General features: G+C 56.2%; 3 protein-coding genes across 3 annotated transcripts in view; 2 read left to right on the top strand and 1 right to left on the bottom strand.

Moving 5' to 3' along the window:
- The first annotated feature begins 75 nt into the window (after positions 1–75).
- On the top strand, positions 76–11,388 carry LOC138837759 (zinc finger CCCH-type with G patch domain-containing protein-like). Its single transcript, XM_070036729.1, has 6 exons — positions 76–983; positions 8,291–8,424; positions 9,083–9,238; positions 10,295–10,411; positions 10,496–10,901; positions 10,990–11,388. Exons 1-6 carry the CDS (start codon positions 223–225, stop codon positions 11,126–11,128), a joined length of 1,713 nt encoding a protein of 570 aa, XP_069892830.1. The 5' UTR covers positions 76–222; the 3' UTR covers positions 11,129–11,388.
- LOC138837758 (zinc finger and BTB domain-containing protein 46) overlaps positions 8,435–16,670 on the bottom strand; it is a 63,433-nt gene continuing 55,197 nt past the window's right edge. Inside the window, exon 5 of the mRNA XM_070036728.1 lies at positions 8,435–8,511. Within this exon, the coding sequence (XP_069892829.1) occupies positions 8,473–8,511 (39 nt within the window). The 3' untranslated portion in view covers positions 8,435–8,472. The remainder of the gene's footprint in view (positions 8,512–16,670) is intronic.
- On the top strand, positions 11,486–13,944 carry LOC138837760 (lck-interacting transmembrane adapter 1-like). The gene is made up of 5 exons (XM_070036730.1): positions 11,486–11,871; positions 12,381–12,494; positions 12,652–12,842; positions 12,939–13,300; positions 13,553–13,944. The coding sequence occupies exons 2-5, from the start codon at positions 12,397–12,399 to the stop codon at positions 13,748–13,750; spliced, it is 849 nt and encodes a 282-aa protein (XP_069892831.1). The 5' UTR covers positions 11,486–11,871; positions 12,381–12,396; the 3' UTR covers positions 13,751–13,944.

Below are 16,670 nucleotides of genomic sequence, written 5' to 3'. Positions count from 1 at the left end.
CCCCGCGCGCCGCCGAGCCAGGGGCGGAAGTGGCGGCGGCGGGCGGAAGCCGAGCGCCGCGGTGCGTGCCGGGAGTCGTGAGGGCCTGGACGGCGGCGGGGAGGGGACTCGGGCCGGCGGTTCCGGGCGCCCGGGGCTGCGAGGCCGCGGCCTGCCGGCCTGCGGCGCTCCGGGCCATCGCTCCCCCCGAGCGGCTCCCCGGGCCGCCGCCCGCCGGTCGGCATGGACGAGGAGAGCTTGGAGGCGGCCCTGCAGACGTACCACGCCCAGCTGCGGCTGGTGGAGCGGGCGCTGGACGCGGGCCCGGGCGCGGGCCTCGGCCCCGACCCCGACGCGGGCCCGGGCGCGGGCCTCGACCCCGGCCCCGACGCCGGCCCCGACGCGGGCCTCGACCCCGGCCCCGACTCCGGCCCCGACGCGGGCCTCGGCTCCGGCCCCGACGCGGGCCTCGGCTCCAGCCCCGACGCGGGCCCGGGCGCCGGCCCCGACGCGGCCGCCGAGGCGGACCTGCGCCAGCTGCAGGGCGACCTGAAGGAGCTGATCGCGCTGACCGAGGCCAGCCTGGTGTCCGTCAGGAAGAGCAAGCTGCTGGCGGCGCTGGAGCCGGAGCCCGCGGCCCGGGACGATGCCGAGTACCTGGCTTTCCAGAAGGCCATCGCGGAGGCGGCGGAGGCGCCCGCCGCCCCCGGGGCCGACCTGGAGACTGTCCCCGAGGGGGAGGCCAGGCCAGAGCCCACCACCCCTGGGCGGGAAGAGGGGGAGGACCGAGACCCGGAGGAAGAGCTGAGCGGTGCCAAAGTGAACGCGCCCTACTACAGCGCCTGGGGAACCCTGGAGTACCACAACGCCATGGTGGTGGGCACGGAGGAGGCCGAGGACGGCACCGCCTGCGTGCGCGTTCTCTACCTGTACCCCACCCACAAGTCCCTGAAGCCCTGCCCGTTCTTCCTGGAGGGAAAGTGCCGCTTCAAGGAGAACTGCAGGTAAAGCCCTTGCTGCCCTCATGTCGCCCCCGGGATACGGACACGGGACCGCCCCGCCATGGTCCTCTCCCTGTTGGGTCGCCTCGTGCTGCCCCCTCTACCCAGTGGAGTGGCGGGCAAGTTTTTACACCACTGTTCTCCGTCAGGTACTTGCTTCCTTAAAGGGGGCTTTCTTGAGTAGATCAAGAAGACTGGAGGGGTTGGTGGTGAGAATACAGCCCCAGCCCCATCATTAGCTTAATTCTTTAGAGTGAAACGTTTAGTTTTTACTTGTGCCAGTATGGCTTGAACTCAGGGCCTGGACACTGTCCCTTATCTTTTTCTTTTCTTTTTTTTTTTTTTTTTTCTTTTGGTTGGTCATGGGCCTTGAACTGTGGGCTTGGGTGCTGTCCCTGTGCTCTTCAGCTCAAGGTGAGTGCTCTACCACTTGAGCCACAGTGCTACTTCGGTTTTCTAGTGGTTTATTGGAGGTAAGAGTCTCACGGACTTTCCTGCCTGGGCTGACTTTGAACCGTGATCCTCAGATCTCAGCCTCCTGAGTAGCGAGGACTACAGGTGAGAGCCACCAGTGCCTAGCTTTGTCCCTTATCTTTTTCACCCAAGGCTGGCACTGTACCACTGGAACTACATTTCTGGCTTTTTGCTAGTTAATTGGAAATAGGAGTCTCCTGGGCTTTCCTTTTCAGCCTGACTTGGCACCACATTCCTCAGATTTTACCTTCTTCAAGTAGCCAGGATTACGTATGGACAGATGAACTTCTTTAGCAACTCAGCCTAAAACAACTCTGCAAAAATAACTAATACCGGGGCTGGGAAGGTGGCTCAGTGGTAGAGCGCTTGCCTTGCATGCATGAGGCCTTGGGTTCGATTCCTCAGCACCACATAAGCAAAAAGAAAAAAAGCTGGAAGTGGCGCTGTGGCTCAAGTGGTAGAGCGCTCGCCTTGAGCTGAAGAGCTGAGGGACAGCGCCGAGGCCCAGAGTTCAGGCCCCACGACCGGACCCCCGAAAAAAAACAAAAAAACTAAGACCCTTATGACAAGCAGTTCTTGTTCTGTGGCTCACCCTCTAAGTGTCACAGTGGGTAAACTTGGCCGTTTTCTTTGGGGGGGAGGGGCCTGAACTCTGGGCCTGGGCGCTGTCCCTCAGCTCTTCAGCTCAAGGTTAGCACTCTACCACTTGAGCCACAGCGCCACTTTCCGGCTTTTTTCTTTTTTGCTTATGTGGTGTTGAGGAATCGAACCCAGGGCCTCATGCATGCAAGGCAAGCGCTCTACCACTGAGTGACCTTCCCAGCCCCAACTTGGCCATTTTTAAAATTTGATGATATTGTAGCTGAGTCTAGCCATCTACACTCCTCTCGAGGCCCTCTCTGTCCTCACTCTGCTAACACCTGTACCACAGTTCACATGGGTTACACAGGCACTTGCTCACACTCAGTTCCAGCCCCTTCAGCAGGACCAGGTGCTGTTCACTTAGGAGGCATCCTTTGTCAGCTAGGGTGAAAGGGGCACATTCCTCATACTTTGGATTCCCAGTGGTGCAGTTCATAAATACAAGGGAGGATAAATACCATTTTTATCTTGTTTACTTATTTTCCAAGATTATGAATTGATAGTCATTCTAGGAAGGTGATGAATTAGTTACTTAAAAGACATAATATCGGGGCTGGGAAGGTGGCTCAGTGGGAGAGTGCTTGCCTTGCATGCTTGAGGCCCTGGGTTCGATTCCTCAGCACCACATAATCAGAAAAAGCTGGAAGTGGCGCTGTGGCTCAAGTGGTAAAGCACTAGCCTTGAGCTGAAGAGCTGAGAGACAGCGCCCAGGCCCAGAGCTCAGGCCCTATGACTGACCAAAACAAAAAAGAACACCCATAATATTCTGCTGGGCATTGGTGGCTTACACCTGTAATCCTAGCTTACTCAGGAAGCTGAGATAATGAGGATTGCAGTTCGAAGCCAGCTCAGGCACGCAAGTCCATGAGACTCTTACCTCCAGTAAACTGCTCAAAAAAAGCTTAAAGTTGGATCAAATAGTAGAGCACTAGCTTTGAGCAAAAAGCTTAGGGACAGCACTCAGGCCCTGAGTTCAAGCCCTTGGACTGGCACAAAAAAGTATCAGTGGCTTAACCTGCAATCCTAGCTGCTCAGGAGGCTAAAATCTGAGGATTGGCTGTTCAGAGCCAACCTGGACAGAAAAATCCATGATATTTGTATCTCCAATTAACTAGCAAAAAGCTGGAAGTGGAGTTGTGGCCCAAGTGCTAGAGCTACAGCCTTGAGTGAAAAAGTTAAGGGACGGTTTCCATGCCCTGAATTCCAGCCCTATTACCTGTGTGCCTGCCTATGTCTGTATAATCCCCTACTGGACACAGTTGTACATACCTGCAATCCCAATACTTAAGCGGCTAAAGCAAATGGATAGCGAATTCATAGCCTTCTGACCCTGGATTATTTACATGTATTGATTCCCTTACAGTTTCAATCTTTAGAGTCACAGATTGTCCCAGTTATAGCCTGTGGATCCTCTTCAGGTGGGCTCCTTCACATTTTAACCAATCTGACAGCCTCCTGCTGTCAGGGACAGAATACGCTCAGCAAATTACTTCCTGCCCAGATCTGTTGTTGTGGAAGTTTTTGAAAAGCCTTGGTTTCACTTGATATGAAGGGGCATTAAGACCACCCCCCCATTTGGGTACCACCTTGCCGATTGTCGTCAGCCAGTTATCATTTTGGGTCTTTTCAGGAATAAAACTAGGAAATATCAGTGGATACAGCGTGCTTGTAAGTACACATGCATAACTATTTCATGAGTTCACACAGATATTCCCAGTTCAAGTGAATGGTGACTGTATTTACACTCAATCTCTGCTGGTCCCATGTTTTTCTCTGCCCACCCCATTCCTGGTTCACAGGTACATGAGGTAAGGGCTCCAGCTGTTCTGTAACAGCTTGCTTGTTTTATCCACTGTATATACATGACAGTCTCAGAATAGCAGCATTCATGCTTCTATGTCCAGTTGTGGTGGTAGAGGACTGTTAGAAGTGGGTTTTTTTGGTTTTGTATTTTTTGTTTCGTGGGGCTTACTCAGAGGTCCTGGGTGCTATCCCTGAATTCCTTTGCTCAAGGCTAGCATTTGCCACTTTGAGCCACAGCTCCACTTCTGACTTTCTGATGGTTAATTGGAGATAAGAGTCTCCTGGACTTCCCTGCCCCAGCAGCTGGCTTGGAACTGTGATCCTCAGATCTAAGCCTCCTGAGTAGCTAGGATTGCAGGTATGAACCACCACTGCCAGGCTAGAAGTGTTTTTATATAACCCTAATTACCCCTACAATGTTTACCATGATTTGTTGGAGCTTCTTTCAGGATGAGCTCAAGGGAGTAATACCTGGTAATCTGACTTATTGAAAGATTTCATGTTGCCGGGCACCAGGCACCAGGCGCTGGTCATCTGTCATCCTAGCTACTAAGAAGGCTGAGATCTGAGGATCACCATTCAGTGCCAGCCCAGGCAGGAAAGTCAGACTTTTATCTCCAGTAAACTGCTCAGAAAACCGCAAGTGGCGCTGTAGCTCAAGTGGTAGAGCACTGGCCTTGAGCTGAAGGGCTGAGGGACAGTGCCCAGGCCCAGAGTTCAAGTCCCACGACCAACCAAAAAAAAAAAAATATGTTCACAATATTTGAAGGTCAATTTTGTTTTCTGGCCCCAAAGGTTAGTTTTATTGGGTATAAAAAATTGCCTCACATTTTTCTCTCTATATTAAGTTCAGTGGTTTTACATTTTGCTGTGGGTAATTCTCAGTTTATACTCTTTCAATAAGTAATTCTAGGGGCTGGGAAGGCGGCTCAGTGGTAGAGTGCTTGCCTTGCATGCATGAGGCTCTGGGTTTGATTCCTCAGCACCATGTAAACATAAGGCTGGAAGTTGTGCTGTGACTGAAGTGGTAGAGTGCTAGCATTGAGCTGAAGATCTGAGGGACAGCGCCCAGGCCCAAAGTTCAAGTCCCATGACTGACAATAAACAAACAAATCCAAATGTTTTTTATTTAGAAACATTTAAGAACATTTTCTTCCATTGTACTAAGTCATAACGTGTTTTACATTCCATGTTAATTCACCTATTTTTAAAATCTTTGTTACTTTCTTTTTTGTACTAATGTTTGAATTGAGGGCTTCACGCTTGCTCTGCTGATGCCTTACCACTTAAACCATGTCTCCAGCACTGTTTTTTGCTGAGTATTTTTGGAGATGAAGTCTTTGACCTTTCTGCTTTGGCAGTGAGTCACTGGCACCAGGGTACACTATTAGGGCAACATGTATATAACATATGGCCCATTTTAACCATCATTAGATGGTTAACAGTGGTAACAGTGACTTTCATAGTGTTATATATTTTTATCACTACAATTTTTTTGTTTTGTTTTGTTTTGGTCATGGGGCCTGAACTCTGAGCCTGGGGGCTGTCCCTCAGCTCTTCAGCTCAAGGCTGGCACTCTACCACTTGAGCCACAGCGCCACTTCCAGCTTTTTTTATGAGGTGCTGAGGAATCGAACCCAAGGCCTCATGCATGTGAGGCAAGCGCTGTCACTGAGCCACCTTCCCAGCCCCTCATCGCTACTATTTTTAGAACGTGTTCATCCCCAATTAGGAACCCTGTGCCCATTAAGAAATAGCTCTCAGGGGCTGGGAAGGTGACTCAGTGGTAGAGCGCTTGCCTTGCATGCATGACGCCTTGGGTTTGATTCCTCAGCACCACATAAATGGAAAAAGCCAGAAGTGGCGCTGTGGCTCAAGTGGTAGAGCGCTAGCCTTGAGCTCAAGAGCTGAAGGTCAGAGCCCAGGTCCAGAGTTCAGGCCCCACAACTGGCAAAAGAAAGGAAGGAAGGAAGGAAGGAAGGAAAGAAGTACCTCTCAGTACCTCTGTCTCCCAAACCTTGAGAGCATCAACTTTGTCTCTGAACTCACTGAGCTAGAGTGCTATGAATTAAGCAACCCTGTTCCAAAAATCTGAAACTTCCTGAGCCTTGACATGGTGCCACAAGTGGGAGATTCTAACCAGACCTCATGTGACCGGTCTCATGAGGCCACCCGAAAAGTAGTGTAAAAGGTTCTAGAAGCTGTGGGTGTAAACTTTTTATGTCTCATGATATATATGAAAGTATTCCCCCCAACTCTGAAATCTGAAATGCTGATAATCAAGTTTTTCAGAAAAAGAACACTCAAATTATGCCAAAGTTTAAGTCTTCAGAAATTTCCAAAGATTCCTAGCAATTTGGCCAATTAGTCTATGTATGTTGAAAGGGATATTTCTAGGACACTTTTTTTTTTGGTCAGTTGTAGGGCTTAAACTCAGGGCCTGGGTGCTGTCCCTGAGCCTCAAGGCTAGTGCTCTACTGCTTGAACCACAGTGCCACTTCCAGCTTTTGAGTGGTTAATTGGAGATAAGAGTCTCACGGGAACTTTCTGCCCAGGCTGGCTTTGAACCCTGGTCCTCAAATCTCAGCCTCCTGAGTAGCTAGGATTACAGGCGTGAGCCACAGTGCCTGGGAAAGTGGGACACATTCTTTTATCCTCAGTGGAATGGGACTTTGCAGCCATAATCTCTGTGCTTGAAGAGCACGCTCTCACTGCTAGTGGTGCCATTGGGTCATTAGCGTGCCCTGTGTGCCTAAGACAGTTAGGTGTGAGAAGGGCCTTTGCAGAATGCCAGCCTGGGCAGGGCAGAGACACTGGTGGGAGTTCCCTGAGCCTTCCCCACTATGTCTCCCTCTCCCCCACTTGCTGATTCTTTCCTTGTAAGACAGCCCTGGCTGTGTCATGCAGCGAATGCGAGCCCTCAGCTCCTCTTGCAGAGTTAAGATCGTTTCCTGTCTGAAGTAATGGTGTGTAGTGCTGGTTGGTGGTTAGCTTTTTATGTCTTTATTTGGTGAAGTTAACAGTCACAGTCTTGTGTCTGTCCCCATGTTTCCTCTTCATTCAGGCTTGGTTTTGGTTTTAAATTTACTGTTGCACTGATGTCTAAAAGTCACAGCACCATTGTAATAACTGGGGTCTTCTAGTTTTATTTTGTATTTTGTATTTTCAGACATACTCTAACGTATTTGTGAGGTTATAAATCATAACCCAGGTTAACCTCAAACTCTTGGTCTTCCTGCTTCAGCCTCCTAAGTAGTAGGATTACAGGTGTTTGCCAGCACACCCAGCTTTCCTAGTGTGTGTGTGGGGGGGGTGTCAGTGATAGGACTTGAACTCAGGACCTGAGCACTGTCCCTGAGCTCTTTTGCTGAAGGCTAGTTATACCACTTTGAGCTATAGCTCTACTTCTGGTTTTCTGGTGGTTAATTGGAGATAGGAGTCTCATGGAATTTGCTCCCCAGGGTGGCCTCAAACTGTGATCTTCAGATCTCAGCCTCCTGAGTAGCTAGGATTACAGGCCTGAGCCACCAGCACCCGGCTTCTTCTAGTTGTTTTGAGGAGGAATTAGTATGTGTACACCTACCTCCATCCTCCAATGTATCTGTTGGTGTCTGAAACCTAACATTTGAAGAGGCCACAGAAAGCTCTTAGACAAAGTAGCTGCTGTTCATGATAGCCTAGCACATGGTGAAAGAGAAGCCAAGTGTGTGCACATGTATGTGTGTTAGAGTATGCATTATTTATCATGTGTATAAGTGTGCATTTAGTGCACATGCATGCTGCACGTTTGTTTTGTAAGAGTATGCATATACTTGTGTGTTCTGTGTGTTTGCATGCGGTGTATAAGAATGTGTGCATATGCACAAGTTTGCATGTTTGTGTATGTGCAGGTGTGTTATATGTGGGTGTATGTGTGAAACTTTCTGCTATGTATGCATGGAAAGTATGTGAGAGTGCTAGGAGGGCGGCTCAGTGGTAGAGCGCTTGCCTTGCATGCATGAGGCCTTGGGTTCAATTCCTCAGCACCACATAAGCAGAAAAAGCCGGAAGTGGCGCAGTGGCTCAAGTGGTAGAGCGCTAGCCTTAAGCTTAAGAGGTGAGGGACAGCATCCAGGCCCAGAATTCAAAAGTATGAGAACGTAACTATACCATATATGCACATGTAATTGAAAGTGTATGCATGTGTGAGAAGTTGTGACAATGAATTTATCTATCTGAGTGTAAGGGAAGCAGTGTGTGTGTGTGTGTGTGTGCGTGCGTGTGTGTGTGTGTGTGTGTGTGTGTGTGTGCGCGCGCGCGCGCGTCTTCCTCCCTCCGGGCAAGGCTCTGGCGAGGTGGCCGTGCTCCCAGAGGGCTGCATCTGAGCTGCTGTCCCCCGCGGCTGTCTGCAGGTTCTCCCATGGCCAGGTGGTCTCTGTGGATGAGCTGCGGCCTTTCCAGGACCCAGACTTGAGCTTGCTACAGGTGGGCTCTGCTTGTCTGGCCAAACACCAGGATGGCCTCTGGCACCCAGCACGGATCACAGGTGAGGCTGCCTTCCTAGTCTCCCTGATGAGCTTCATATGGCTACTCCTTAGCTCCTCTGGGTTGGGTGCTGGGCTCCCACGTGGGCCTACGAGGAACAGGTTTGCTCTCAGTCTCAGCCCTCCCCTCTTCCCTCCGTTTCTCCCATAGTCCCACCTGTCAAAGATGTTAACCTAGCCGGGCGCTGGTGGCTCACGCCTATAATCCTAGCTACTCAGGAGACTGAGATCTAAGGATCGCAGTTCAAAGCCAGCCAGGCTAGAAAGTCTATGAGATTCTTTTTTTTTTGGGGGGGGGGTCCAGTCATTTTCCTGAACTCTGGGCCTGGGCGCTGTCCCTCAGCTATTCAGCTCAAAGGCTAGCACTCTACCACTTGAGCCACAGCGCCACTTCCGGCTTTTTTTTTCCTGCTTATGTGGTGCTGAGGAATCGAACCCAGGGCCTTGAGCATGCAAGGCAAGCGCTCTACCACTGAGCCACCTTCCCAGCCCATCTGTGAGATTCTTATCTCCAGTTAACCACCAGAAAAGTAGTATAGTGCTAGCCTTCGGCAAAAGGAGCTTAGGAACAGCGCCCAGGCCCAGAATTCAAGCTCCATGACCCAGAAAAAAAAAAAAATGCTGTTGACCTGTGTCCTGTCTCTGTCGCTCCCTCCCCAGATGTGGACAGTGGCTACTACACAGTTAAGTTTGACTCGCTGCTGCTAAAGGAGGCCGTGGTTGAGGGGGACAGCATCCTGCCCCCTCTGCGCACAGAGGGCCCAGAGTCCTCCGACTCAGACAGTGGTGATACAGATGACTCCAGCTATGCTAGAGGTATGGCAGCCACTTAGGAGCCAGAGGTAGAGAGTCAGGGTTTGGAGCAGAATAGGTGAGGTTAGCCCGGGAGAGATCCAGCTGACAGGAGTAACTGGAAACAGGAGGCATGGGGAGCCACGGCAGAGCCCAGGACCAGAGAGTACGTGGCAGGCCTGAGGATCACAGAAGCAGACACAACTCCCTGATCGAAGGGCCCAGCTACATTGTGGTTTCTGTGGATGAGCTGCATTTCTTCCAGGACCCAAACTTGCTACAGGCATGTTCTGTATGTCTGGCCAAGCACCAAGATGGCCTCAGATACCCAACAGGATCACAGGAGAGGGGAGGGACTACAGATGCTGGACTCAGCAGGGCATCACAGAAGGTGACAAGTCCATGGACTTGTCAGTGGGCTGGGTCTTTGGTAGAGGGTAGCAGAAGTGATCCTTGCAAGTGGAAAGCATATGTTCAGACAACCAAGGCAGAGATTTCAGGAAGGGAGCTTGTCAGCACTGTCAAGCCCTTGTGAGAAGTGGGTAAGGATGAAGGTAGAAGCCAGGCACTGGTGGCTCACACCTGTAATCCTAGTTACTCAGGAGGCTGAGATCTGAGGATCATGGTTCAAAGCCAGCCCGGGCAGGAAAGTCCGTGAGACTCCTATCTCCAATAAACCACCAGAAAACCAGAAGTGGCGCTGTGGCTCAAGCAGTAGAGCACTCGCCTTGAGCTGAAGAGCTGAGGGACAGTGCCCAGGCCAAGAGTTCAAGCCCCGCAACCAACCAAAAAAAGAAAAGATGAAGGTGGAGATGTCCCAGGGATGTGTGACAAGAATTGATGGTCTTTGAACCCTGAATCTGGGGTGATATAGAGACCTGAGGAAGTGAAGTTGGCTCTCTACCCAGAGATACCAGGGAGGCCTGGGAGGCCCCGCCTAGAAGCTGACCCTTTGGTACCATTGGCTGGAATCCATGGCACCCTGGGAGGCCCCGCCTAGAAGCTGACCCTTTGGTACCATTGGCTGGAATCCATGGCACCCTGGGAGTCTTGGCTGAGCCACTGCTCTGTTTCCTGCAGTGGTGGAATCTACTGTCGACCCTGGAACCTGCAGTTCTGCATTCGCTGGCTGGGAGGTACACACCCGGGGCATCGGCTCCAAACTCCTTGCCAAGATGGGCTATGAGTTGGGCAAGGGTGAGTGTGTGCTGCCCTGAGGGAGGGCGCTGGGGTAAGGCCCTGGGCTCTCGCAGCGCCAGTGGCAGCCTGCGTCTTCCTCAGGTCTGGGCCGACGCGCGGAAGGCCGAGTGGAGCCCATCCATGCTGTGGTGTTACCTCGAGGGAAGTCCCTGGACCAGTGTGCTGAGATACTTCAGAAGAGGACCAAGAGGGCTCAGGCCAGTGCCAGCAGGCCCCCACGGTGCCGGGGGAGCAGGAGAGGACCTCGGGGCCGCCAGCCTCCTCGGAATGTGTTTGACTTCCTGAATGAAAAACTGCAAAGCCAGGCTCCTGGGGTCCTGGAGGCTGGGGTGGACCCCCCCGGAAGGAAGAACAAGGACATGTACCACGCTACCAAGAGCACAAAGCAAGCCCTGAGCCTGCAGCTCTTCCAGACCGAGGAGAAGATCCAGCAGACCCGCCGGGACATCGGGAGCATCCAGGAGGCTCTTAGCAGGAATGCTGGCCGGTATGTGTGGGGCCCAGCCCAGGGTGTAGGGTGGGCCTGGGAGGACGGGGGCCCCAGGAGGTCTCGCTAACCGGCAGGCCCTTCCTAGGCACGGCCTGGCCACAGCTCAGTTGCAGGAGAGGCTGGAGGGCGCCCAGAGGCAGCTGGGGCAGCTTCGAGCTCAGGAGGCCGGCCTGCAGCTCCAGCGACGGAAGGCTGACACCCACAGGAAGATGACTGAGTTCTAGAGGCCAGCGTGTGCCGTGGGTGGCGCCCGCCACCCCGGTGGGAAGACCACTGTCATCCTAATTCCCAGGAGAACCTCCTGAAGAAGGGCCTGCCTGCCCCAGGCTGCTCCTTGTCTGGCCTCACTGACCTGAAGTATTTGGGCAGTGCGGTGTGCAGATGGGCTGCAGGTCATTTCTGGACACTGTTCACCAAGCTCAACTGCCAGTGACTTGGGGAATCTCCTTAGCAAGGACATTAAAATGATTTCATTACTGTGTCACTCAGTGAAGACTTAGCTTGCTGTGGGATGGGGAAGGAGAAGTGTGTGAGGAGGCAGGCTGGGTTGGAAGGATCCCAGGTGAGGACCCAGTGCGTCCCTTCTGGCCCCTCTCCAACCACGCAGCTAACGCTCACCAGCGCGAGCTCAGTGTGCGGGGACAGGCCCCGGAGAGCACTGGTAGTAACGGGTGCGGTCTTCTTGGCCACCCTGACCATCCAGGTGATCTGCGCTGCCTTCCTCGGGGGTGAGTGTTCACCTTGTTGGGTAGGAGGGATGTGGGCTAGGTCAGAACAGTGCTAGCTGGTAACAGAATCACACCTAGACCCTGGCGGTGTAGCAGCCAGGGAGCAGCTGCAGGGAGGGTTGAGCCACTGCTGGGAGGTGCTCTGTGCCGGGCAGGAAATGAGGTGGGGCGCCAGCCCACACCCGCAAGGACCTCTCAGCTGCTACCGACCGTGGAGGACAAGCAGCGTTGAGGCTGTGGTAAGTGCAGCCCGGGTGGCCCCAAGCTCCCTGATGCCATCTGGGAAGGACATGTCCTACCTGGTCAGGGCACGGGGCTCCAGCTATGACCAGCTCCACTGAGCAAAGACAGATCCTGGGGCAGGGACGGGGCAGGGAGGAAGAGAGCCAGAGAGCCGGGAGGCTGTCAGTGGGTGCTGAGTGAACCGTCCTCCACCGTCCGTGCTGGTGATGAGGGCCTACAGACCTCCCCAGACGGCCATGCCTGGACCAGGTCGGCTCTAGCGGCAGCCTGTGCCTTGAGAGGCTTCCCAGTGCAGCCTTGGCCATGCTTCTGGCCATTGCTGTGGCCATACTCGTCAGCCAAAGGTCCAAGCAACGCCTTTCTTCACCAGGAGCGCTGGCTAGAGGAGGGAAGGTGGGCAAGAGTGCAAGGCCTGGGGCTTCCTGGGCCGGGGAGTGCGCTGCTCAGAAGTGGGGCTGCTGGGTGTGTGCCTGGTACCTCCAGTGCCCCTTTCTCCCGCCCTTAGGTCCTCCCATGACAGGATGGGGCTGCTGGCGCCCCCAGCCCCGCCAGCCCTCTGGGTCCTAGGGTGCTTCTCCCTGCTCCTCTGGCTGTGGGCACTGTGCACAGCCTGCCACAGGTACCACATGTTCATCCAGTCCAGGATTCTGGCTTAGGTCCTTGCCCGACAGGAGCTTTGCATGGACCCCTGTGCCGGGGCGGGGCGGGGCGGGGCGGGGCGGCAGCGAGCAGCCCTGCCCCTGCTTTGTTTTGACCTGATGATGCTCTTGTCCCAGGAAGCAGGCTCAGAGGGGACCAGCCAGGCGTCCTGTCATTGTGATGCCGGTGGAGACGGTGAGTGCCAGGCCGTCCCCCGGGCCAGGGCAGGGCCAGCAGGGGACCGACCAGCACTCCTTGCCCCCAGTCACATCTGAGGCAGACCTGCCTCTGCCGCACGAACTCCACCGTGGCAAACACCACAGCACAGGTGAGCCTCATGGGTGGGACCTGGGCAGGCTGGCTTCAGTCCTGAGGCCAGACCTGCTCCATCACCTGAGTGACCTCTGCTTGGCTCCACCCTCAGCCCCACGACCTGCTAGCATGGATCTGCATCCACTGTGGCTAGAGATGTCCAGGGGCGGCACCAGACTGCAGGCAGCTGCCTCCGCCTTCCTACCGCAGCAGCTGCCCAGGGCCCCTCCTGCTACCACAGCCGCCATAGCACCCTCCACCGGCCCCGAGGACACCTACTCCAACGTGGGACTGGCCACTGTCCCCAGGGCCAGGCTAGCAGCCAGTCCTGTGCTGTGGGGAGAAACACAGTTGATGAGCTGTGCCCAGCTTGGGTCCAGGGCCAGATCTACAGCGGCCGAGCATGCCTGCATCCCGAAGAGCAAGGGTCCCCAGGAGCTGCATGGGGGTGCAGGGGTGACCCCCGCTGCTCAGGTAAAGCAGGTCTTGGTGGGATGGGGTGGATGGGACCCGTGGGGCCTCGGTAGTGGATCTTCATACACACACACACACACACACACACACACACACACACACCCTCCGGTCTGCACATGCACACACCCACACACCCGGTCTGCTCCTTCCCTCCCTCACACACACACACACACACACACACACACGCATACGGTCTGCTCCCTCTTCCCCCCCTCCCCCACATACACACCCCCGTCTGCTCCCTCCCTCCAGGATATCCTGTACTCGAAGATATGCAAGCCTAGACACAGGGATCCAGGACTTACCCTAGGCCAGCCAGACCCTCAGGGTCAGGGGGCGAGTCCTGCCCCAAGGAGAGGCCTGGCACAGGAAGATGCCCCCCAAGGCCTGGGCATGGGCCGAGGCCCCCTGGAAAATGTGTATGAGAGTATTCAGGAGCCAAGGCTCTGAGCGCCTCCACCCTGTCCCCTCGGTTAACACGAGCGGGGCCTGTCCACAGGACACCAAGGCCTCCCGCCACCCTCCTCAGCCCAGGGACCTTCACCCAGAGGACTCCCACCTACAGGGCCCATCCCAGGTCCACCAGCTCATCCAGATGGGCCTGCACTCTAATAAATCCCCACCACACAGATGGGTGTGCTTGCCTCGTAGTCTGCCTTTCTTTGGGAGTATGGGGGGTTGAACCCAGGGTCTCACTGTTGCAAATGTCCTACTTCCTGGGCTCTGCCCACAATGGGGTAGGGTCTTTACTTGGCTGGCCTTGAATTCGTCTTCCTGCCTCCACTTCCCTGGTAGCTAAGATTAAAGATGTGCATCTGCTTGCTCAGCTTGCCTTAAAAACTAGGAGAGCTGGAATTAGTGTTCTAGAAGGTTTAGAGATGTTCCCTCCCTGCCTTGGGGTGGGTTCTTGTTCTGGGTGCCAAGCCCTGGTGCCTGACCTGTGCCCTTCTCAGGAGTAGTGGAGAGGTGGAGAGGCCAGCTCTTTCAAGAGGTTTCCAGGGCTGAAGGCAGTGCGGCCAGCCCAAGGTCAGACCAGACCCTGTGTTCTTTGAGGGAGGTTGGCAGTGCCACACCTGTGGCCTGGGGACTTGAAGGAGGTGCGGTCCCTGCCCCGCCAGGATGCCCTCCCCACCGGGACGCCCTGCAGGGAAGCTCCAGGCCCTAGTAGAGAGGCAGGCAGGGCCTGGGCCCCCTCCCCGGCCCAGGCAAGGCAGGGAGCAAGCCCACTGGGAGCCGAGGGCCTGGGCCCCCTCCCCGGCCCAGGCAAGGCAGGGAGCAAGCCCACTGGGAGCCGAGGGCCTGGGCCCCCTCCCCGGCCCAGGCAAGGCAGGGAGCAAGCCCACTGGGAGCCGAGGGCCTGGGCCCCCTCCCCGGCCCAGGCAAGGCAGGGAGCAAGCCCACTGGGAGCCGAGGGCCTGGGCCCCCTCCCCGGCCCAGGCAAGGCAGGGAGCAAGCCCACTGGGAGCCGAGGGCCTGGGCCCCCTCCCCGGCCCAGGCAAGGCAGGGAGCAAGCCCACTGGGAGCCGAGGGCCTGGGCCCCCTCCCCGGCCCAGGCAAGGCAGGGAGCAAGCCCACTGGGAGCTGAGGGCCTGGGCCCCCTCCCCGGCCCAGGCAAGGCAGGGAGCAAGCCCACTGGGAGCCGAGGGCCCTGGGAGCGGCAGCTTGGCTGCCAGCCAGGCCCCCAGCAGCATGGAGGCCGTGTGAACCTGGGCCCTTGGGGGTCTGCGAGGTGTCCAGGGCGGTCGGCTGGGCTCTTCCCTCTTCCCGCAGTGGCCGCCCATGTGGAGTGAGGGCCCCTTGGAGCCGCGGGGCTGGGGGTGCAGGAGCGTGCCGCTGTGTGCACACTTGGTGCACGCGCGTGTCACGGAGTACATGTAGGTGGCGCTGTGTGCATGCACATGGCGCTGTGTGCACATTCAGTGTGCACGCAGGTATTAGTGTGCACATCTGCACGCACATGTTGCTGTGCACACACGTCACTGCACGTTCAGTGTGCACGTAGGTGTCTGCATTCTGTGTGCATGCACATGTCACTGCATGTACGTGTTGGTGTGTGCATGTACGTGTCTGCACGCTTGGTGTGTGCATGCTCATGTTGCTGCATGCACATACGTGTTGGTGTGTGCACACGCACATATACAGATTTCTGCCTTCCCTGCCCTCCCCACTAATGGCTCCACCAAGGAAGGACAGCTGCCCAGGGTCAGGAACCAGGATTCTGCCCCTCCCCCGGGAACAGCAGGGGTGGTTGAACTGTCCGGGAGTCCCTGGGGCCCCACAGGCACCTCTTCCTGACCCAGAGGTGCCCAGCACTTGTGGCTGGCGCCCAGAGCAGGCTGGGCTGACCTGCTGCAGCACGGTAGCTGCCTGACCTGAGCTCAGGGTCCCCAGGCCGGCTGCTGGCTGCCCTTTCCTCGGCCTCGCTACACCCACAGCTGCTGCTGCACAGCCCTAGTGTGTGTGGGATGGGGGAGGCCGGTGCCCCAGCAGTGCAGTTTCACTGTCTGCTGTCTTCAGAAGCTGAATGGAACACAGAACCCAGGCCCCAGCAGACCCCTGGCAGCCTCTGGCCATTTTCTGTAACTGGGCCAGCCAGGGGGAGCCCAGGCCTCCTGAGGTCAGTCCTCTCTGCCCAGAAGCCGCAGTCTCAGCCCCCGGCCCGGTGAGGTTCGGAGGTTAGCAGGACTGCTGCCAGCCAGCGGGGACCCCAGGCCTACTCTACCCCTTTCCAGACGTTCTCGGCCCCCCTTGCGGAGGCTAAAACTGCAGAACCCCAGGCCTGCGTGGACTTCCCACCTGCCCTGTGCTGCCTTGCCGCCTTGGCCGGGCCTCACGGCTTCCTCCCTCCCTCCAAGGTGGCTTCTCACCTAGCACCGAGGCCAGCACCTCCCAGAGGCTCTCCCCTTCCAAACTCAGCTGAACCTGGGCCGGGCAGCTCAAGAGCTAAGGACCGAGGAGGCCAGGGGGTGGCCAGCAGGCGGGCGGGTTCTGCCAAGCAACAGGGCCTCCCCAGGTTCCCAGAGCTCTGCCTGGAGCCTGGGAGGAAGACCTGGCGCAGGCAGCAGCAGCGGCAGCGCAATAGAGATGGGGGCTGGGACCCGGCCAGCACCTCCGCTGTCCGAGTCCGTCCGCTCACTTCCTGCTTGGGGAAGGCGCGCTGAGGAGGAGGAAGGGGAGCCTGGGAAGCCCTCAGGGAGGAGGCAGCTGCGGTGGACTTGGGCCTACCTCAGCAGCCTGTGAGGTCGTGTTCCAGTGCCTGTGGTTTTGAGGTGCTGGCAGGTGCTGAGCCCGCCCGCGTCTGGATCAGCCTGGCACATGGGCTTGTGCTGGGGCGGAGGCCGGGCCAGGGTGGGGCCCCACTGGGGCGGCC

Source organism: Dipodomys merriami, unplaced genomic scaffold (genome assembly GCF_024711535.1).
Source record: "Dipodomys merriami isolate MVZ:Mamm:240054 unplaced genomic scaffold, mDipMer1.0.p SCAF_275, whole genome shotgun sequence".
Taxonomy (NCBI): Eukaryota; Metazoa; Chordata; class Mammalia; order Rodentia; family Heteromyidae; genus Dipodomys; species Dipodomys merriami.
This window is presented reverse-complemented; position numbering and strand designations above follow the sequence as displayed.

What these genes read in the sequence shown, in the direction of transcription:
- LOC138837759 (XM_070036729.1), top strand. Translation starts at nt 223, where the DNA reads ATGGACGAGGAGAGCTTGGAGGCGGCCCTGCAGACGTACCACGCCCAG. An exon ending in GCACCCAGCACGGATCACAG is followed by an intron (nt 8,425 to 9,082) that starts GTGAGGCTGCCT and finishes CTCCCTCCCCAG; the next exon opens with ATGTGGACAGTGGCTACTAC. An exon ending in CTTAGCAGGAATGCTGGCCG is followed by an intron (nt 10,902 to 10,989) that starts GTATGTGTGGGG and finishes GGCCCTTCCTAG; the next exon opens with GCACGGCCTGGCCACAGCTC.
- LOC138837760 (XM_070036730.1), top strand. Translation starts at nt 12,397, where the DNA reads ATGGGGCTGCTGGCGCCCCCAGCCCCGCCAGCCCTCTGGGTCCTAGGG. An exon ending in CTGTGCACAGCCTGCCACAG is followed by an intron (nt 12,495 to 12,651) that starts GTACCACATGTT and finishes CTCTTGTCCCAG; the next exon opens with GAAGCAGGCTCAGAGGGGAC. An exon ending in TGGCAAACACCACAGCACAG is followed by an intron (nt 12,843 to 12,938) that starts GTGAGCCTCATG and finishes CTCCACCCTCAG; the next exon opens with CCCCACGACCTGCTAGCATG.